Source organism: Scleropages formosus, chromosome 2, assembly GCF_900964775.1.
Source record: "Scleropages formosus chromosome 2, fSclFor1.1, whole genome shotgun sequence".
Classification (NCBI taxonomy): domain Eukaryota; kingdom Metazoa; phylum Chordata; class Actinopteri; order Osteoglossiformes; family Osteoglossidae; genus Scleropages; species Scleropages formosus.
In genome coordinates, this window is record NC_041807.1 from 43,117,768 (window position 1) to 43,138,677 (window position 20,910).

At 47.7% G+C, this 20,910-nt stretch overlaps 2 protein-coding genes and 3 long non-coding RNA genes across 13 annotated transcripts in view; 2 read left to right on the forward strand and 3 right to left on the reverse strand.

Annotated features, from left to right (window-relative positions):
• Positions 1-8,470, forward strand: part of itpr3 (inositol 1,4,5-trisphosphate receptor, type 3) — a 35,082-nt gene extending 26,612 nt beyond the window's left edge. For 6 of the 8 annotated variants that reach the window (XM_018746865.2, XM_018746869.2, XM_018746868.2 and 3 more), the window contains 19 exons: positions 99-264; positions 1,025-1,164; positions 1,315-1,515; positions 1,609-1,719; positions 1,874-1,969; positions 2,106-2,207; positions 2,337-2,423; positions 2,992-3,102; positions 3,332-3,524; positions 3,725-3,844; positions 3,983-4,155; positions 4,281-4,445; positions 4,676-4,865; positions 5,150-5,251; positions 5,363-5,484; positions 5,574-5,739; positions 5,877-6,037; positions 6,525-6,686; positions 6,775-8,470. In XM_018746865.2, coding sequence (XP_018602381.1) covers positions 99-264; positions 1,025-1,164; positions 1,315-1,515; positions 1,609-1,719; positions 1,874-1,969; positions 2,106-2,207; positions 2,337-2,423; positions 2,992-3,102; positions 3,332-3,524; positions 3,725-3,844; positions 3,983-4,155; positions 4,281-4,445; positions 4,676-4,865; positions 5,150-5,251; positions 5,363-5,484; positions 5,574-5,739; positions 5,877-6,037; positions 6,525-6,686; positions 6,775-6,894 — 2,688 coding nt within the window. In that variant the 3' untranslated portion in view covers positions 6,895-8,470. Of the gene's footprint in view, positions 1-98; positions 282-720; positions 748-972; positions 1,165-1,314; positions 1,516-1,608; positions 1,720-1,873; positions 1,970-2,105; positions 2,208-2,336; positions 2,424-2,991; positions 3,103-3,331; positions 3,525-3,724; positions 3,845-3,982; positions 4,156-4,280; positions 4,446-4,675; positions 4,866-5,149; positions 5,252-5,362; positions 5,485-5,573; positions 5,740-5,876; positions 6,038-6,524; positions 6,687-6,774 lie in introns of those variants that run through there. The other 2 variants (XM_018746871.2, XR_001965893.2) reach the window with 2 other exon arrangements.
• On the reverse strand, positions 42-1,082 carry LOC108931232 (uncharacterized). The gene is made up of 3 exons (XR_001965894.2): positions 1,004-1,082; positions 643-764; positions 42-204 (listed from the first exon to the last, which is right to left on the reverse strand). It is a non-coding gene; the product is annotated as an uncharacterized LOC108931232 (long non-coding RNA).
• LOC108931233 (uncharacterized) lies at positions 1,086-4,825 on the reverse strand. The gene is made up of 4 exons (XR_001965895.1): positions 4,759-4,825; positions 2,436-2,512; positions 1,771-1,900; positions 1,086-1,158 (listed from the first exon to the last, which is right to left on the reverse strand). It is a non-coding gene; the product is annotated as an uncharacterized LOC108931233 (long non-coding RNA).
• On the reverse strand, positions 4,850-15,945 carry LOC108931234 (uncharacterized). 2 transcript variants are annotated; one of them, XR_001965897.1, is made up of 3 exons: positions 15,912-15,945; positions 11,172-11,251; positions 4,850-4,928 (listed from the first exon to the last, which is right to left on the reverse strand). It is a non-coding gene; the product is annotated as an uncharacterized LOC108931234 (long non-coding RNA). The 2 variants fall into 2 exon arrangements; XR_001965896.1 differs by having other exon boundaries at positions 15,905-15,940.
• On the forward strand, positions 14,105-20,895 carry apobec2b (apolipoprotein B mRNA editing enzyme, catalytic polypeptide-like 2b). Its single transcript, XM_018746889.2, has 3 exons — positions 14,105-14,553; positions 19,051-19,589; positions 19,805-20,895. Exons 1-2 carry the CDS (start codon positions 14,255-14,257, stop codon positions 19,577-19,579), a joined length of 828 nt encoding a protein of 275 aa, XP_018602405.1. The 5' UTR covers positions 14,105-14,254; the 3' UTR covers positions 19,580-19,589; positions 19,805-20,895.
• The last annotated feature ends 15 nt before the right edge of the window (positions 20,896-20,910 follow it).

A 20,910-nucleotide genomic window follows, 5' to 3' on the forward strand; every position in this document is an offset into this window, starting at 1 on the left:
ACACACAAACACACGCTGGGGGTCTGCAGTCCGGAAAGTGTAGCTCTGTTCCCATGGAAGCCATGATGTCCCCCAATCATCTTTTTTGTCCTCTTCAGAACTCTTTCTACAAGCTAATGATGGGCGACAACAAGTCAGAGAAGTTCTTCAAAGTTTTCCATGACCGCATGAAGAACGCACAGCAGGACATCAAGGCCACGGTGTCTGTGAATGTGGGAGAGATGAGCAACAAGGCCAGCAAGGACAACAGGGAGCTGGCTGCGGGTGAGAAGAAAACCATCGTGCAGCACAACAGCACTTTGGTCTCATGGGTCACACAGGTTCAGGCGATGCCTTCAAAAAAAGGCGAGGACTTGGAATGTGTTCGTAACTCATTTCGTTCAGAACTCCAGAGCCATTTTTACCACTGCATCATGATTCAGCACGATTAAGAAACCAGCTGATCCTCAATTTATTTATTGCTCTGCTTCTTGTCTACAATCTATGCTATTGTTATAATAATTCTGAAAAAATTTTTAACTCTTTGTAGTATTTTCACAAACTATAAGGTACATAAAAATGACAGTTTAAAATGAAAATGAAAGCATAATCTCCACAAACTCTATCCAGTGCTGACTGTTGATTGAAACATGAGCAACATACCTCATCTCGCTGTTCATCACTGACACCGAGGAGCAGCAGACAGGAGCTGTAAACACTGTGGAAGGGAGTTGAACTAAGGCGGTTCCACCTGCCGGTTCTCTTTGGGTGCTCTTTATTGCCATCTATTGGAGTGGAGGGTAAACACAGGTCTTGTTTGCTCTGCCACCAACAAAAATGTTGGAAAAATCGATAATTGAGAAAATGTAAATAAAGAATAAATACGTTTTCTTGTCTTTGTGTGTGTGTGTGTGTGTGTGTGTGTGTGTGTGTGTGTGTGTGTGTGTGTGTGAGACTCAGCAGTCTGTAACGTTGTCTTTTCTGTCCGTGGAGCTGCTGTGTCACAGGCAGAGTTTCTTCTCACCCCACACCTCTACTCCTGCAGGTTCGCAGTCTCTGGCTGTCTTGCCGACCTCCTCTGAGCAGCGGGAGGTGGAAATGGTCATGGGTCCTGCTGTCAGCATCATGAAGCCCATCCTGCGCTTCCTGCAGCTCCTGTGCGAGAACCACAACCAGGACCTGCAGGTGGGTGGGACAAGAACCAAGAATTCAGAATCATCAGTGTTTCCTTCACGAGTGATCGTGGATCTGGCCTGGAGGACGAGCTTGGAAGAACATCATCTTGCCCTCCTACTTACCTGCACCGCATTTCTTTCTTCTCGCTCGCCACACTAGAACTTCCTTCGCTGCCAGAACAACAAGACCAACTACAACCTGGTTTGTGAGACGCTCCAGTTCCTTGACATCATGTGTGGCAGCACTACGGGTGGTCTGGGTTTGCTGGGGCTCTACATCAACGAGAACAACGTGGGCCTCATCACACAGACCTTGGAGACGCTCACTGAGTACTGCCAGGGCCCTTGCCAGGAGAACCAGGTAGGCGGTGTGAGGAGAAACCAACAATCTCTGGTGCTTCCTTGAGAAGGGACCAGGCTGACGTTGAACATGTCTGTCCCGTTCCTCTCACAGACCTGCATCGTGACCCATGAGTCCAATGGCATCGACATCATCACGGCCCTCATCCTCAACGACATCAGCCCACTGTGTCGATACCGCATGGACATGGTGCTACAGCTCAAGGTTCGAGTTGTCACCGACACATCTGTTCATCTGCGTTCCTGCCCTCCTCACCTGCACCTCTGGGGTTCATTCTGGATGTTGTGGATGGTTTCCATCTACCTCCGCTTCTCTGCGTCGTTCTCCTGAGCAGTCAGGGTTGCTTCTATGTTCTCAGGACAACGCCTCGAAGCTCCTTCTTGCTCTGATGGAGAGCCGACATGACAGTGAAAATGCAGAGAGGATCTTGTTCAACCTTCGACCCCAAGAACTGGTCAGGGTCTTGTTTTATATTCTTTCATTCTTTGCCAAATAAAATTTTGCCAAGAAATATAGATTTTTTTAAAAAAAAAAATTATTCAGTTGTAGGCCGTTGCTCTTATTGCCAGTTGTGTTCCTGACTAGTAAAGGTGGAGGTGATAAAGAAGGCCTACCTGGAGGACAGTGAAACTGAAGATGGAGCAGTGTCACCCCGTGAGGTCGGCCACAACATCTATATCCTGGCACTTCAGGTGAGAGTGTGTTACATGTTTTAAGTGTTCAGGTGCAGCGGTGTTACTATGATACCTCAATTTGAGGAACACGAAGCAGAACCTCAAGGCATCGTGAGTTATGAAGTGTGACCTCTGACCTTTCTTCAGCTGGCCCGACACAATAAGGCTCTGCTGCACCTGCTGAAGCCCCCAAAAAGAGCAAAGGAAGAGGGTGAGGAGGGTATTTCCTCCATGGTGAGTAACTACCTGCATTGCCTTCTGCATTAGCAAGGCTTTCACTTCTGAGGTTCATGTCCATGAGGTGTTTCATCATTTTTGTCAGCCTGTTAACAAGAGAATATATGGTTTACAATCAACTTAGTAGACTTTCTGTAAAACCCCCATACGTCTTATCCAGAGTCACAACATGTCAACTCAAAGTCCTTCATATTGTGGGGGACCCCAGTGCCACCTTCCAGTCCAAGATGTTTTGGGTACCACGATGTCAATCCAACATCCATTTTACCCAGGATGTTTGTTAGGTGTCAACCCAATGTCCATCTTATCCAGTAACACCGCAGTGTCAGCCCAAAGTCCATCTTGTCCAGTGCCATTACAGTGTCAACCCAAAGCCCAGTCATATTGTGGGGGACCCCAGTGCTGACCTAACCCTAACTTATTCTGGGTTACCACAGTGTCAACTTAATGGCTGTCTTATCTAGGGTCACCACAGTGCCGACCCAAAGTCCATCTTATCCAGGACAAACTTGTCCAGCATTCTTGACTCCCAAGAGCAACCAGTTGTCATCATTCTCCCTGCCAGCTCAACCTGAACAACAGGCCGCTGTCCCAGATGTTAAAGTCCACAGCCCCCGGAGAGCAGCTAGAGCAGGACCCTCTGGAGTACTACGAGTCCCACACCGCACAAATCGAGGTTCGGCGTATTTGTTCACAGCAGCACGTGCAGTGCTGGAATTCAACTTTTTTTAAGATTGTTTAGTAAATGAGTGAATGCCAAAGGTGGCCGTGAAAAACAACATGGCTTTTGGAGATCTTCGAGACCTGGAAGATCGGGACGTGAGGTCTAGCAGCTGTGCGTATCAAGAAGCTCTTCCTTTGTGCGGACACTTCAGCCCTCTTTCTCCTTTCCCCTGGTGGTCCAGATCGTACGTGAAGATCGCAGCATGGAGCAGATTGTGTTTCCTGTGCATCCCATCTGCCAGTTCCTCACGGAGGAGTCCAAGACCCGTGTGTTCACCACCACTGAGCAGGATGAGCAGGGCAGCAAAGTGACGCACTTCTTCCAGCAGACCTCCTTCCTGCACAATGAAATGGAGTGGCAGAAGAAGCTCCGCAGTAGGTGGCTCCCATAGTCCTCAGCCCTTCCTGTGAACAGAACCCTTTTTGTCTGGGTTTTCTTTCTGTTCCAGGAAGTGCTGATGTAGCACCAGGCCTTTACTGGTGGTGCCCATAACCCTGTGTTTGTGTCTAAGGCTTTCTGTCTGGCGTTGATTCACGAATAAATGTCCTGCGACCACCACCACCCCCCCACTCAGGTATGCCAGTGCTGTACTGGTTCTCCCGCAGAATGTCCCTCTGGGGAAGCATCTCCTTCAACCTAGCCGTCTTCATCAACCTCATCATGGCCCTGTTCTTCCCCTACGACTCTGGACAAGGTACTTTGTGTTACAAGCATCACGTGTTCGTGTGTGTGTGTGTGTGCGTGACAGGTCGTCTCTTCAACTGTGTTAAGCGTGTGTGATGTGCGGGAAGGAGATGTGACACTCTTGGCCTCTTGCTGCTGCTCTTGGTAGGAGCCATCGATTCCTCCATGCTCTCCATGATGTTCTGGGGCTTCGCAAGCCTCTCTGTCATGGGCCTCTTCTCCCAGCGCTACGGCCTGCGGCCGCTCACCATCGCCCTCATACTGCGTTCCATCTACTATTTTGGCATCGGGCCCACGCTGATCCTGCTGGGGACACTTAACGTGAGTCAGCCTCCAGTGACACGTGGTGAAAAATATCCTCTAGCTGCAGGAGCCTTGGTACAATTACAAGCAGTCAGGGGATCCAGTACCCTCTAGAATCCACACAGCTGCTTGATTCTCCACAGCTCATCAACAAGATCGTGTTTGTGGTGAGCTTTGTGGGCAACAACGGCACCTTCATCATGGGCTACCAGGCCATCCTGATGGACGTGGAGTTCCTCTACCACCTGGCCTACGTGCTCATCAGCTTGCTGGGACTCTGCGTGCACGAGCTCTTCTACAGCATCCTGGTGTGTGTCTTCTGGTACATTCTAGTCACGCTGTGGACACACTGCGTGGCACCTCCTGAAGGAGACTATATCTGAAGTACAGCCTCTTCCCTTTCCACTGACATGTACATTCATTGATTTTGCATAGACTTACATGTTCACCATGTACCTTGCTCTCCATCCTCACCCGCTCCTCCTCCATTCCCATCCCATTTAATTAGCCGCATACTATGTTCTGCCCTCTTGCTCAGCTGTTTGACCTGATCTACCGAGAGGAGACCCTTCTGAACGTGATCAAGAGCGTGACACGCAATGGCCGATCAATCCTGCTCACCGCACTGCTGGCGCTCATACTGGTCTACCTCTTCTCCATTGTGGGCTTCCTTTTCCTCAAGAATGACTTCATCATGGAAGTGGACCGGCTGCCTGAGCCTCACCCAGGTACCAGCAGGGGACCTGAGACTCTGTGTTGGCTGATGACTGCTATGGCTCATCCATGTTGACCTAAAAGACATAACAAAGACATCTCTTGAGCTATGATGAGCATGAACAACTACTGTATGTAAACTCAGTTTTTTTCTCCGTTGTGGCTTTTTTTTTTTCTTTTTTATATAAATTGTGCCCAAGCCTGATATATGGGAATAAAAACACAAAGTCTGCAAGTTACTGGACTCAAAGCAAGAGCTTCCACATGTGTGTCCATGAGTCCCATCCTGCATTTACAGGAAGTGGCCATAAGGAGGCGTCCCAGGATTTCCTCAGGTCCTGTCCTGAGGACAGAGTGGGCTGTATGACTGAGGAGGCAGTTCCCTCCGTGCTTGCTGAGGGTAAGTTGCGCTCTCTGAGGCCCACCGCTCTGGAGCAGTTGAGAGTCTCCTCTAGTCTCGCTTTTCATTGGGGCACCAATGTCCCAACACTGTCCCTGTCTCTCTCAACAGAAGAGGAGGACAACACAGAGCGTGCCTGTGACACGCTGCTCATGTGCATCGTCACCGTGTTAAACCACGGGCTGAGGAATGGAGGCGGGGTTGGAGACGTGCTGCGCAAACCCTCCAAAGATGTACGTGAGCTCTGACTTACACACATTGTGCACTTGTAGGCGCACAGAGAGCTGCATCTAAGACATGTTTGTATCTGCATGGCCTTCAGGAGACCCTGTTCCCTGCAAGGGTGGTCTATGACCTGCTCTTCTACTTCATCGTCATCATCATCGTCCTCAACCTGATCTTTGGGGTGATCATAGATACCTTTGCAGACCTGCGCAGTGAGAAGCAGAAGAAGGAGGAGATCCTGAAGACCACCTGTTTCATCTGTGGTACGAGGAAGGTTTCTCTGCTTTGAAAATGTTCTGGTCTCAGTGGTCAGCGAGGTACACTGAGGCAGATGTTCATAGGAAGTACTGTCAGAAGCGCTGAGAACCTGTAAATCTTTGGCTTTCTGGTTTCTTCCCAGGATTGGAGAGGGACAAGTTTGACAACAAGACAGTGTCATTTGAAGAACATATCAAGGTGGAACACAACATTTGGAACTACCTGTATTTCATCGTCTTGGTGAGGGAGAAGAACAAGACGGACTACACAGGGCCAGAGAGCTATGTAGCCCACATGATAAAGGTACAGCCACGTTTCTGTGTGCCTCTGCAAAGCAAAGCAGTTGGATAGACCTTCCTGGGAAGTATAGCTGATGGATGCTTAAATTCAACCCTAACACACACACACACACACACACACACACATTTTCAGAACCGCTTGTCCCATACGGGGTCACGGGGAACCGGAGCCTACCCGGTAACACAGGGCGTAAGGCCGGAGGGGGAAGGGGACACACCCAGGACGGGACGCCAGTCCGCCGCAAGGCACCCCAAGCGGGACTCGAACCCCAGACCCACCGGAGAGCAGGACTGTGGTCCAACCCACTGCGCCACCGCACCCCCATTCAACCCTAACACCTAACCCTAAATCCCTCTCGTCAGGAAGGATTTAGTAAAGTAAATTATAATAAGTAAATTATAAATCGATCAGTTACAGGCCCTAGATACTCATCCACCCTAACCCTAAAGTTGATGTGTCCGATACGAATGGCGTACGTTTTATTGCTCAGAACAAGAACCTAGACTGGTTCCCGCGGATGCAGGCCATGTCGCTCGTGGTCACTGAGGGCGATGCGGAGCAGAACGAGATGAGAAACCTGCAGGATCGTCTGGCCTCCACCATGAAACTCGTCAGCAACCTGACGGCACAGCTGACCGAGCTGAAGGAGCAGGTGGGCGGTGCACGAGCATTTGGTGCGGAGCTGCCGTGGGCTCACAGTGCTGCTGTACGTTGACCGTGCTCTCGTGCGTCCCCTGCAGATGACGGAACAGCGGAAGCGGCGCCAGCGCATGGGCCTCGTGGACGTGCAGACGGGAAACAACTCGGTGGCCCCCAGCGCTGCCGGCGGGGGGAGCAACCACCAGATCGTCAAAGCCTGACGTCTTGCTGAGCCGGTGAACCCAACCGACAAACATTTGCGTCGGGATCGTCTGACGGGGGGCTGCTGTTGAACCCTCGCACTCAGTGTGACCGGTCAGATTGCGGGAACTATGGGAAATCATACGGGTTTGTACAGAGGGGCGTCCCCTGCCACCACACTGCTGCTGTAGAAACACACGTCACCTTGGTTTACACTTTGTGCTTGTTATGCGCTTTCCTTTTCCTTCTTGGAGTCCCCGAAGGGCGCAAAAGCGCCCCGTCATGTGGGTCGGAGCAGCTCGGCCAATGGAGACTTCTACAGAAATCACACTCTGGCTCAGGCTCCCCGAGCCACACGTTCAAACAGGATCCTTCTTCACACGGTCGAGATTCATTAATGATAAATGCGGCGTTTGCTTCAGTGCTTTCAAAATGACATCATTTCGTTTTGGAATCCAGTGCTGGGTTTCATACAATTCCCAGAATGTTCATGGTCAGCAGAGCCTGGTTCACTTCAAAGGGAGGGGTCCCTGCAGCAGGACCCCTGCCACATTAATATGGAAGCTGCAATAACATATACACACCTGGGGGTTTCATACCTGTGAAGCTGAAGTGCAATATGCAATGTACACACCTGTGGAAGATGCTACACTTGTGGGCGGAGACTACCCGTATATGAGACTGTAAAGGAGGCCCAGGCCTTGTGTGTCCGGAGGCAGGTTCTCGTCTCTCTGTCATTTCTGTTTTACTTTATTTCTGTGTAAACTTGGTTTGAACGAACGAACTGGTAGATTAACTCCAGCACTGGGTAACTCGCAAGTTTAAGGTTTCTGGCCCATGGTTTACAGCTTTAAGCTCTCTGTATATTTTTAGCGGCATGGTGAATGTTTTGTTCTGAGGTTACAGCGGTTCTGAAATGCTGAAATGCTGCAGAGCTGTGTGTATTCTAGTGCGGAATGTCACGCACTGTGCAGAACTCACTGTCACTAACGTTTTCATGTGTAAAAATGCAGCGAAAATGCCTATTAATGTTTGTAATTAGACTGAAAATGACGGCGCTTCTTTATTTCTGAACACGAGACACCTGAAGACAGAGTGTGATACGAGCCTTATTAGCATAAAATGTCACTTTTAAATTAATTACAGTGACCTTTCGATAATACCATCCTTAGTTGCCTGGAACAAAAATATGGCACAGGCCAAAACTCCTGTAGTTCCGCTTGTGAGTACAATTGGGGCGGGAATTCTGTTCGTAACTTTGAATTGTTCATAAATGCACTCACTACATGACAGTCAGTAAAAGATCAATATTGCAGCTTAATCCCGCAGTTTATTCATGGGTCAGTACTGTGAAACATCAGATCAGGTTCTGAAAAAAGGTGCACTAAGGCACCTGTTTATTGTACAGCGTTCCCATCAACAGCTCATAGAAAGCAGGTGTAGCTCCACCCTCCGTTAAGCTGACGATAAGGGCGGTGCCCTGGGTTCTGTTCTAAAGAATAAAATGTTATACCGTAAAACGCAAATAGATCTGTACTAGAATAAATGTCCAGTTTATTAAGTTTGTAAATAGAAAATAAAATATTCACCATTAAAGGATTGAGCTGTTGTTGTTCAAGCAACAAAATCCCTTTCACATTTATTCATTTATCAGATGCTTTTCTCCAAAGCAACGTACATCTCATAGAAAATACAATGTGTCCATTACACACACACACACACACACACACACACACACACACATTTTCAGAACCGCTTGTCCCATACGGGGTCACGGGGAACCGGAGCCTACCCGGCAACACAGGGCGTAAGGCCGGAGGGGGAAGGGGACACACCCAGGACGGGACGCCAGTCCGCCGCAAGGCACCCCAAGCGGGACTTGAACCCCAGACCCACCGGAGAGCAGGACTGCGGTCCAACCCACTGCGCCACCGCGCCCCCTCGTGTCCATTACATTTAAGAGAAAAGGACATAGCTGCAGATGTAAACTCACATAAAGCACAGAGTGTAGAATTTCTTAGGGAACCTTCCTTCCCACTCTGAAACACAATGGCACTAGCATACATACAGGTGGTCCCTGATTTACGACGGGGCTGCGTTCCCCGAAACTCATCGTAAGTCGAAAATTAATTTAATACACCTAATACACACCTGTGTGTAACAGACTGGGAGATGTGGATCACTGTCGCTGCCCAGCACTGCGAGAGAGTATCCCTCCGCGTATCGCTTACCTGAGAAAAAAATCAAAATTCAAAGTACACTTTCTACTGAATGTCGATCGCCAGCTCACCATCGTAAAGTCGAAAAAATCGCAAGTCGAACCATCGTAAGTCAGGGGCCGCGTGTATGTAACACTGCGGAGTATTTTAACTGTGTATTAAACACTCCTAACAACGTTCCAGGACTTATCGAAGCTTGAGCGCGTGCAGCACCGGGGGTTTGGATGGGGCGAAGGAGGACGCAGAGGCAGCGTTCATCTCGAACGTTTTATTCGAACAGCGGCACACAGGGAAATAATGCTCTCGCTCCGAGGGATCCCGTTTCCTCCAGGACCTGCGCCTCAAACCAGCCTTCCCGGCCTGCTTAGCGCCCCAGGCTCTCTTTCCTCTCGCTGGCCAACGCCGTCACCCCTTTATTTTGCCCGTAAGCCCTCCCAGTGGCTGCACACTTCATTCACACTCCCTATAACGCAACTATTTACAATTCAACAGGTTTCCCGCTCAAACTTGAGGTAACACGGGTCGTTACGATGATAATAATGGCCGCTTCACTCTCAAGAACAAGGGAAAAAAACGCAGTTTACCTCGTCTGCTGTCCATGCAACAGCCAGGAAAATTCAGGATCGTCCACACGTGTTTCAGGAACGTACGAGAACTCCGAGGAGGCCCGAGGAACTCCGAGCGGTGCGGGTTTAGCACGAAGCGCTATCGATTCGGTAGCGGGTTCTCCTCCGAGTCCGCGGCAGCGTAAAGTGATGTGACGTGACGTGACGTGACGTGCTCCAAACTTTCGGTTTTCTCAAGCAATGTGACTCGTTTGACACGAACAAGTACAAAACGGAAACGAATCTTTGCAAACTCTCCACACAAAACACGCTGCCTGTCCTGACGCTATTTTCTCTTTTTCGTTGCTTTAGAAACAACCAGAAAAACATCAACTCCCCAGCGCTCTTCCAGCGTCTTTTCTCCTTTTTCCTTCTGGAGTCTCCCATCTCTAACTGGTTCTCCCCAAACCGAAACCCAATCAGCTTGCAATAAATACAAGGCTGACAATATCAACACGGGTTGTAACGTCTCTTGCGCATGTTGGAGCAGCTTCAAACAAACTTTGTGTTAAAATCATGAAACTTTGTTTAAACCCGGAAAAAATAAATGAATGAATAAGCTAGAGCGGTAGCACCACGGGGCTGCGTAGGGTATCGGTGTGCCTCGACACTGGAAACACAGCGTGTGACGCAGGATACAACGTGGGCTGGACGGCAGCGTATCTTTTACCAACATGCGGAAACACTGAAGCTTATTTTAAAATGACTGAAAATAAAAAAATGCAATGTTCACCATCTTCTGTTCACCGTGTTGCGTTCTGCTTTGTAAATGCAAGCGTTTGCCATGTTGCTTCATGTGTCGCATGTGCACTTCAGGCTCCGCGGTGCAATGAAACAGTGGGGTACAAGAAGAACAGTGACTTGGAGGAATTATTAAGAGGTGTTTCTGTGGTGTCCGAAAAGGAAGGTACACCGTTCTTTGGAGGTTTCCCTGAAACAAAGCACTGGAACACTTGACGTGTGCAAAATAAAGAGTTTATTAAGAACAGTGGCTCGTGTCACAACTCACTTCACACCGCGGAACCTCATCTCTCTTTTGCGCGAAAACACCCCCGTTATATATAGTGCCGCCAATAACGGTTCCCGCTTCTCTTAGGAACTAACCAATGACAATTACCCTTTGTCAACTTACACCCTACAGGCCGGCAGGAACCTCTCTTTTACAAAACTCTCAAGGATTCGTTCTTGGTGTAAAACACCACAGTTTCACCATGAACTCCTGACTGATTCATCACATAAACGTGTTTGTCAGCATTCGGTCACTTTCAGTCCTGCTCAGGTTTGCAGTAGTCTGCGGTCTAATCCAGAATTACTTCTCGTGACATAAGATGGGTACAGCCTGAGCGGAATGACCTTCCATCGGAGTGGAGAAAAAATTTTAAAATAAATAAATGAACTTGGATGTTTGTAGCACAAGGTGCAAGCGTATTCATGTACCTTTGTAGTTATAACTGCTGTAAGACGATGACTTACGCAACAGGGCTTCCACACCTCCTGGCTTCATTACAGTAGAAGGTCCATGGTGTGCAGACTGACGAATAAGGCAACAGCATCTAGATGTCATACAGAGAGATGGGAAAGAGTAAGTACACCCCAAAAACAATTGTCTTACATTTTTGGACAAAAGGATATTGATCATCATTTCAACAATACTGATAGAAAAAAGGTGATTTAGTTTTAAAAAAATAACTGGAAAATCACATTTTCACTCATCTGTGCTAATTAAATGATTAGAAATTCAGCCACTAGGAGGGCACTGCCTTACTTCACTGTTTGAAAGATCACCTACATGGAGAAAATTTCACACCACTGGCAACAGATTCAGTCCAAGATCTGACTGCAAGACAACATTAAGGGATTTCCTGGAAAGTTGTGCCTTAGTCACTTCTAAAGTTCAGGAATGAACCATCTGAAAGAGACTGTACACTATCCCCTACATGCAAGGTATCAAAAAATAATACAGATGGATGGCTGAAGTTTCCCAGACAACACCCAGGTAAAGATCAGGACTATTGGAGCAATGTGTTCTGGACAGATGAGACAAATGCAGAACTGTTTGGCCACAATGAGAGATGTCTTATTTGCTGAAAACCAAACACTGCCTTTGACCAGAAGAACTTCATAACCACTGTAAAGTGTGGTGGTGGAGACATAATGGTTTTTGGGGCTGCTTTTTGCCTCAGGACTTGGCCAGCTTGCCATCACAGTCAACCATGGATCCCACAATGCACCAGAGAGTACTTGAGGAGAATGTGAGGGCATCTGTCAAAAAGCTGAAGCTGAACCGTAAGTGGACCTTTAAAGAAGGCAATGACCCAAAACACTCAAGCAAATCCACAAAAGGATGGCTCAAAAAGAAGGGTTATGGAATGGCCAGGTCAACGCCCAGACAGAGGGATTTAAAAGAAACTATACATGCAAGAGATGAAAAAGTTGTGTAAGTAGGAGTGGATAAAAATGTCTCCAAGTCGGTGTACACTAGAAATGCCTACAGGATGTGATTTCTTCCAATGGGGGGTGAAGGGGGCAATAGCAGCTATTGAAACCACGGGGTGTCCTTATTCTTTCCACAGCTCAGAATTGCATTTCTGATTTCTTCTGTTGAATAATGATTTCAAAAAATCATTTTTATTGTTATTTGTTTGATCATCTTTATAATTATTGAAATGCAGGTCAAATATCCATACATGCAAATATGTAACAAGGCATTCTCTTGCCTGTACAAATATAACACACACCTTTACAGGGGGTGGGGTGGGGGTCCTTACGTTTTCCCAGCACTGTAGTGAGATCAGACACACGTATGACTAAATGTTAAGTGAATTGAATCTGATCATAAAAGCAAAGCTTAAATGAACCCCCAAAATTATGACCCCCCCCCTATGCATTAGGCTTTGAATTGTGGTTAAGTACATTCTTACATTTCAGCTAAGAATATGATCCATCTGGTGTTTAAGTTCTAATGACAGAACACAACAGTTGTGGAAACCATTTCACTTTTCTCAGCTGGTCCTGCCCACTGTTCCTGATAAGGGTTTTGGTACCATGGAGGTAGCAGGCAGGTCCAAATATTTCTTTCACCAGCCATGGTTTCCAGCTCCTTCTGGGGATTCCCAGGGATGCCCATGCCATCTGTAGGCTACAAACTCTCCAACATCTCCCGAGTCTGCCGCGGGGTGTCCTCCCAGTGGGTTGTACCCAGTTTAACTCCAGTGGGAGGTCGACCAGGGGCCATTCTTACGACATGCCTGAACCAACTTAGTTGACTCTCCTCGATCCAGAGAAGCAGTGACTCTACTTTGAGGGTCTCTCAGACTGTTGCCCTCTTTACTCTTACATGAAGAATGAGCCCAGAGACCCTGTTGAGAAAGCTCATTTCAGCTGGTTGTATCCATGATCTACTGGCCAGTGATGGTAAAAGTTGCTATAGTAATTGCTCAGTACTCATGGAAAACAGACGGTTGAAAACAGATGCAGTTTAAACCTAAAACGGTAGGACCTCTGGTGCTACCATGAGGGCAAAGATACATTCTGTCCTGTGTTGGACCAGGAGTGTGCAAAGGGTGGAGGCACTGAGACACAGATGTCCAGTTTCCCATCTCCATATTTGCTGCTGTTTCCCAGTGATGCCTAAAGGGCACAAGAGCAGCAAGTAACTGGAGACACAGCAGTTGCTCAGTCTCCCTCAGCCTAAAGCACTGCAGCGGCCAGCAAGACCAACGCTTGCGGTTTTATGTCTTCGTGTGTTTCCTTTTCAAACTTCACAGCTAAATATTAAAATGGTCAACGAGCCTGAAACTAGAGCTCCGTTGAGAGCTGTCACAGCACACGCCAAGGACACAGAAGAGGTGCAATGGAAATGTAGAGAGACGGAGGAGACCGTGGGGCACGAACGCTCGGCACGCTCTGCCAGAAGGAGGCTATTAATAACCCCATTTCTCTGCTGGCCTGTTGATAGCCTAAATCTGGAGTGGGACCATCAAGCCGCCAGAGGTGGAGGAGCTCAGAGCTCTTGCTGGGCTGTAGAGAGTGCTGAAGGTATCAGGAAGCTGATCCATTGACCTTCTTGTAGGCTGCAGTAAGAGTTTGGAAGAGGAAGCCCATGAAGAGAAGCGAGAGGGGGAGACTCACAGGAGTGCTTTGGCAGATGAAACACAAGGAAGGGGAGGGGAAAAGTGCAGACAGGAGGGAGCAGCAAAACCTCAGAATCGCTCAGTCTATATCCCTTTCTTCCACACACAGACACTATTATGAGCTGTCTATACCCTCCCTCTCCTGACAGGTACACTCGCCTTTGCAAGACATAGGAACTCTCTCCCCAAACACCCACACTGGTGTCAGATGTCTGTACCCTCCCTCATCACCCCACCCCCACTCCCACTCCCAGCCTTTTTATAGCCCGGCTTGGAAAAAAGGTAGCTACCCCTGGAGGTGTCTGCCTTGCTGCTCTGCTCCCTGCCCCTCACTTTGTCCTGCCCCTCACTCTGCCCACCTCTTTCACCACCGCTTGTTCCATTTAACTCACCCTCAGACTCCATCTTACACCAACGTCCGCCATGGCAGATAAGAAGGAAGGCAAAACCACCAGCAAGGTCCCACTGAAGAAAAAGGTAGAGAAGAAGGTGGACAAGGCCACAGAGAAGGAAAAGGCAGAGAAGAAGGTGGAAAGGAAGATGGAGAAAGTGACAGAGAAGGGCCCAGAGAAGGGCCTGGATAAGGTTCAAGAGGCAGCACCAGAAGTTGCTGAGGGGACTGCAGGGACTGAGGTGGCAGGGAATGGAGCAACGGCCAGCAAGGCTACAGAGGAATTTGTAGTGGAGCCCATGGAGCTGCCGCCCTTCGAGATCATCATAGGGTGGGTACCAACACGTAGAAGCAGAAGTATAGATCATAACAAGGTTGGTACCAACATGTGAAACTGGAGATGAAGACTATGACATGGTGGCTACCAACATGTGGAAATGAAAGTGTAGACCATCACAGGGCAGGTACTAACATGTGATTCTGGAGATGAAGATGATCACATGGAGGGTACCCACCTGTGGATGCTGAAGTGCAGCTGTGAGCACGGTAAATGAGCATTCCGATTTCTGGGTTGTTCATTCTAGTTACCACTAGAACACACTGAGCTTGTATATTACCTATGATAAAGTTCATCATCCAATGGCCATTCAGGTGAAGAACCAAGTAGAAAAGTACTGCTGGTGTGGTCTTCATTGGTAGTATTAAGTGTTTGGTTCAGCTCTACGCAAGTCTTAAGCTGCATGATATAAGACATTTACCGTTACTTGTTAACAAGCTTACCATGTACCATGAGCTCAGCACAAGTGTAACAGATAATGGAGTTCAGCTGAGAGTTGGGCTGTGAGCTACCCAGTCAGTCATGAAAACAGTCCCTCTGAGCTGTCTCCACAGGCTGTCTGTGAGCCACGTCACTCCGGGTATTTTTAAAGCTCTGCTGAACGGAAGTGTCCGCTGGGGTCCAAATAGCCGCAGATGTTCTGCCTGTCAGGAGCTCAAATTAGGTCCTACATTCATCCGAGGGGCATGAAGGTCACAGAGCGAACAAGAGTCGAGGGCCTTTCCTCAGTGTAAGAGCGACTGAGCCTTGAGCGGTTTTCATGAGCACCTCAACAGACTATATGGTACTTTTTGTAGATTTTCAGTCTACAGAGATTCTGATATCTGCGCCCTTTAAATATACACTGCTATATAATAAGGGAAGATGAGTAGGAGTAAATATATACACGTACAGGGAGCACCGAAATGGATTTCTGAGACACTGTAGATATTAAATCATACACGAAGAAGTGCACATCTATTTTAATGAGACCAGAGTCTCAGAACAGACTAAAGGAATTTAGTTTACGTACTTGGGACTTATTCATAACTGAATCCCTAATCCCTGATAGAATCGAGTCACTATAATACCAAGTAAAAGTTCACTGTGCCGAAACTGTGCGTCTTGACATCCCTCCTGACGAGACATTGGTGACATTCTGTGGTTTTCAGCGAGGGGACGGTTGTTCCACTGCTTTGGTGATAACAATGGGCTGAAGACGTATGTAAATGGCATGTTCACGTGCTGCTTGTGCTCCATCAATTTCAAACTCAGCCTCCTAAGTCATGTAGCTGAAACTATCTGTGATCAGTCATTTAAAGTCAGCTGGCTACATTTAAAAGCTAACTGATTTTATGGCAATTACTTTGAACCTGGGGGGTGTGGTGGCGCGGTGGCGCAGTGGGTTGGACCGGGTCCTGCTCTCCAGTGAGTCTGGGGTTTGAGTCCTGCTGGGGTTGCCTTGCAGTAGACTGTGGTCCCATCCTGGGTGTGTTCCCCTTACGCCGTGTTGCTGGGTCGGCTCCGGTTCCCCGCAACCCTGTATGAGACAAGCGGTTCAGAAACTGTGTGTGTGTGTGTGTGTGTGTGTGTGTATTTTGAACTTTATAGACTAATAAGAAACAGCAGAATTATTACTGTAGCTCCTAAATTCCTATTAATATAGGAACAAAACACAGGACCATTACACTGTAAAGCCAAATAATAACATGGCGTCTTGGGGTTTATGCAGACTGAGAGAAGCACTTTTCCTGTTTGAAATGCTTATACAGCTGGACACTGAACTAGTCAGAACAAATCCAGGAGCAGGACCAAAGACCAGAACTGTCCTGGGCCTATGAAAACCTGAAAAGCATATGAAAATGTACTTTTTGTCTTCTGTGAGGGTACAACACTGTCTATTCTGACACATAAGCTTAAAGCCAACTGGACTGTAATCCCAAACACTTCCACTCAATGCCGAAGGGCTCTGAAAAGAACCATGCTGCAGACCTCAGAGGCCTTGAGCTGATCTGGAGGATACGTGTGCCTGGTTTTCCGAAAGCTATCGTCTTCAGGTCTACAGTATTTTCATGAAGCTCCGACCAGGAACTTTCTATTGACGGAGGCCTTGTCGAGATACTACACACCACATGAAACGAATCCCAGATCAACCTTCTAAACGGGCTTTGATACAATAAACAATGACACAATGATGTATTGCTGGAATGGCAGTTTGTCATGATCTAGTGGTGAAGGCTGGCATTTCGTGATTTAGCTGTGGTAGGTTGGCATGTAGGGGGGGCATGGTGGTGTGGCAAGTTCAGCCGATGCCCGCTGGGCGGTGGGTCCAGGGTTCGAGCACCGCTTGGGGTACCTAGCGACGGACTGGCATCCCCTCCTGGGTGCGTCCCCTCCCCTCGCGCCTTGGTGCCGGGTTAGGCTCCAGCCCCCCATGATCCTGCTCGGGACAAGCGGTTGTCGACGATGGCTGGATGGAGGTCGGCATGCCAGAAGTTGGCTATGACAGCTTAGTGTGTCAGACTTAAATAAGTCACGGAAGCTCGGTTGGGCAGCACTAGAGAGTAACTGCGCACGTCTCACTGTCTGTGTTGCGCATTCCAGTCCATGTGATGGAATGTGACCCTCCCTTCACGGGGCACATGTACAGCTCCCCCCAATGACCACCAACCATCCCTAACCTTCAAAGGCTGAGCAGTGTGCCAATTTGGGTGTGGTAGTGGTGCATCTTACTGTAGTACAGCTGTTGCTGTGTCACACTGGGCAGTGTTTTTTATTTTTATTTGTGACAGGACATGACAACAGTAGAGGGACAAAGTCAACATTTTGAACAAAGAGACACAAGTACATAAGTCAACTCAAGGTAAAAAGGGTGCCGTACTTGGGGGGGGCATCCAGTGCTCTAATTTTCTATTCAGGTTATCCTCATGTTACAGCTCATGTTAACTTTTCTGCCCACTGTTTAGTCACTCTTATATTTACCTGAGTAACATGATGTGAACTGGTGGACAGAGGATGCTTTATATCGCAGATCTTTTGAGTGACCAAATTAAAGTCACTCAGAGGGCCTGGAGCCCATGAACAGCAGTGAGATGGGCCTGGAACTATCCTGTGAACATGTGCTGGAATAAAACTCTAGGGAAATTCCTATTCACCAAGGTCAAGGTTCTCCTATTGATGACTGATGTAGGAGTAAAAACTCCACCTCTATTAATACAGCACCATCTCCAACTGCACGGTGCCCAAAAAACCCACCGTGAATAAAGTAAAATGCCCCCAAAACAAAAAATTAACTGAAAACTTAAAATACTTCCAGAATTTCCATTAACCTTACACGACTTTTTCATCAAGTTATATTTATTCATTTTTGCTTTTCTTCAGAGAAACTTACGAGTTTAAACTACTAGAATTACTTACCCATTTCTACAGCTGGGCAATTTTTACTGGATCAGTTTAGGGTACATACCTTGCTCAAGGCTACTACAGCTAGAAGGGAGATTTGAACTTGTATCCTTTCAGTGCAAAGGTTGCAACTCTAACAACTATGCTACCAGCTGTCCAATACTTGATGGAGAAACAGTGGGACTAAAACCACAGTGCATAACAAGCTGAGAAGAAGCTTTAGATGTCTTAAAATAATCGGCACTCTTCAGGACATCAGGTAAGTCAGGGTACATTCACCAAGGGGAACCTTTAATAGCGATGTTGGGTTTTCCATCATCTTTATCAGAGAAACACTGAAATCGCACCAGGGTCGTCTGTGTCACGTGTATCGCTTTCAAACCCTCTCACCTGGAACACACCAAACCCACAGACACACACATGGTGGCAGTTCGTGCTGCAGAGATCATTTCACAGAGGATGATTACCTTCAGCATCTCACATAAAGCTACAGTTCTCAAATTATTCCACTTCCTCTTTGTGAGTCTTAGCTTTACCCCTCCAAGGCACTTCCTGAATTAACTTCAGATTTAACCAGATCCTGAATATCAGAAATCCTGTATTTGCTCATAATGCAATTTTCAAAGCTACTTACATGAGCAGGTACACTGGAGAGTCTTGTTCCTACAACCATAACACAGCACAAGAGATCCTTCAGTGTGAAGTTGAGCTGAGCTTCCATGTTGCTCATTTGGTCAGATACCTCTGTCCATCTATGCCACCAGGCCTTTGCCTAAAGCAGAACTTCTAGGAGCAGAAGCACAACGTGATGCCAGAAGAGCAACCTCTTTGGTGGCACCTGCAGCAACTGCTCCAGAGTCTGTTTCTGTTCCATGGCTCCTGCTTCAGTGCCTTCATGCTTCTGAGGGCTAAAATTGGGGATTCCTTCTTGTCCTTGGAGTGAGGAAGGACAAACTCAATTGTTTTTTCTTAAAAAAAATATCAATATAAAGCTAGAAAAAGATCAACACAGTTTCCAGAGAAGAGCCAAGATTTGGGGAGCCCTCTTCAACGAAGGCCATGCGACTGTCAAGTCAACCATTTCTAACATAACCACTGCTTCTTTTGCAGAGAGAGGATGAGTCCCTTCTACTTCAAGTTCCAGTTCAAGAATGTAGAGTACTCATCGGGCAGGAACAAGACCTTCCTGTGCTTCCTGGTGGATGTACAAGGCAGCGGTGGAGAAGGCCTGCGCGGCTACCTGGAAGACGAGCATGCAGGAGCCCATGCCGAGGAGGCCTTCTTCCAGCAGGTGCTGCCACAGTACGACAGTGCTCTGCACTACATGGTCACTTGGTACGTGTCGTCGAGCCCATGCGCCGCCTGCACTGCCAAGCTGGTGGAGATACTGAAGGCCCGAAAAACAATGCGCCTCACCATCTTCTCCGCCCGTCTCTTCATGTGGGAGGAACCTGAGATCCAGGTGGGGCTCAAGGCCCTGGCAGCTGCAGGTTGCAAGCTGCGCATGATGAAGCCCACGGACTTTGTCTACATCTGGGACACCTTCGTGGAAAATGAGGATCAAACGTTCACCCCTTGGGAGGACTGCCAGGAGAATTACGAGTACTACCAGGAGAAGCTGGCTGACATCCTGCAGTGACCCAATGTCTGTGAGTGACTATGACTGAGTAATTAGTCTGTTGCATGAAAAAAAAGCACATATTTTCATAAGCTTTTGTGGTGCTTGTTTGGCAGCCTGGACACGGTTGAGTGCACTAACAGAGGTAAAACTAGTAGTAACAGTGCTAAACAAGAAGACTGCACTTGCCTCGTGCCAACTCTCTCACGGTCACACCCTCTTCTCTGTTCTGCGTCTCTTTTTCAGGGTGGCGGAGAGCAGGTGACCCACAATGCACCTCCGCAACACGACTGTTGCGTTTCCCTGCCTCCCTCGTCTACTGAGCATTTCTGGTGTTTTCCATCCACTTTCATTTAAGTTTGTCTACATTTAATTCTTCCCACTACGATCCAAACCCAACCTGTGCTAAAACCCTCCCTCACATGCCACCATCCAGGAGTCTGTGCAGCAGTCAGTCACCTTGAGGAACTCAACCATCCAGCAGTCCAAACATGGTCACAGCTACAGCATTCCATCCACTTGAGAAGATGCAGGTGCTACTCAGCGACCCTACAGCACACCTAAATTCACAGTACAGCCTCGGATAGAGCGGAGCCTTGATCAGAATGAGCTCAAAACAGTACTCATATTGCACATTTCCCAGCTGAAACAGAGATTAGACAGCCCTCCAGCCTCCAACTCAAATACCACAATTGGCCCCTGTGCACTATCACTCTGTAGAGTGCCCCCTGGTGACTCCCCAGTGGATTCCCTTGTGGAACCTGCAGCCTCCCCAGCAGCTGCAAGAACAACAGAGCAATTCAGGCTACAAGTGAGAGGGCAAGGAGCACGGGTCCCGGCTGGGCATGCGGGTTCGAGCCGCAGTTGCTGCCCTTCGCTTTTCAACAAGTATTTGTGCGAAAGTACTGTATGCACTTACAGTACTTGGACCTTTCTCTGCCCTTCATTTTAATGGGAGCGCAACAGTTAATACTACTGTATTTTTCCACTTCTGCTTTTTACATATAGTTTTAAAAATGATGTAGCATTTTTAATTGAAAATAAGCCTGAAGGAACTTACGCGTGTGTCTGCTTTTGTACATCATTTTTCACATTTTGGAGGCAAGTCTTGCTAAAGCAACAAACGAGATGGGTTACCTGCTCACAGCCATCCACACACAGCCAACAACAGGGTGAAAATCATATCCATTTCAGTAAAACTTCGTCTATATTCTCATTTTTCTCAGCTGCCCGTGCTGTGTACTGTCAACTTGTATTCAGTGATTTTGTCAAAATGCACTTTTTCTATTATATTTTTTCAAATTTACATTTTCCCTAAACTGCTAACGTAAAGCTAATGAAATGTGTGTCTT

Bases quoted from the DNA above. Each gene is read 5' to 3' on its own strand.
- apobec2b (XM_018746889.2), top strand. From the start codon at position 14,255: ATGGCAGATAAGAAGGAAGGCAAAACCACCAGCAAGGTCCCACTGAAG. The intron at 14,554-19,050 runs GTGGGTACCAAC...CTTCTTTTGCAG, and splicing joins CCCTTCGAGATCATCATAGG to AGAGAGGATGAGTCCCTTCT.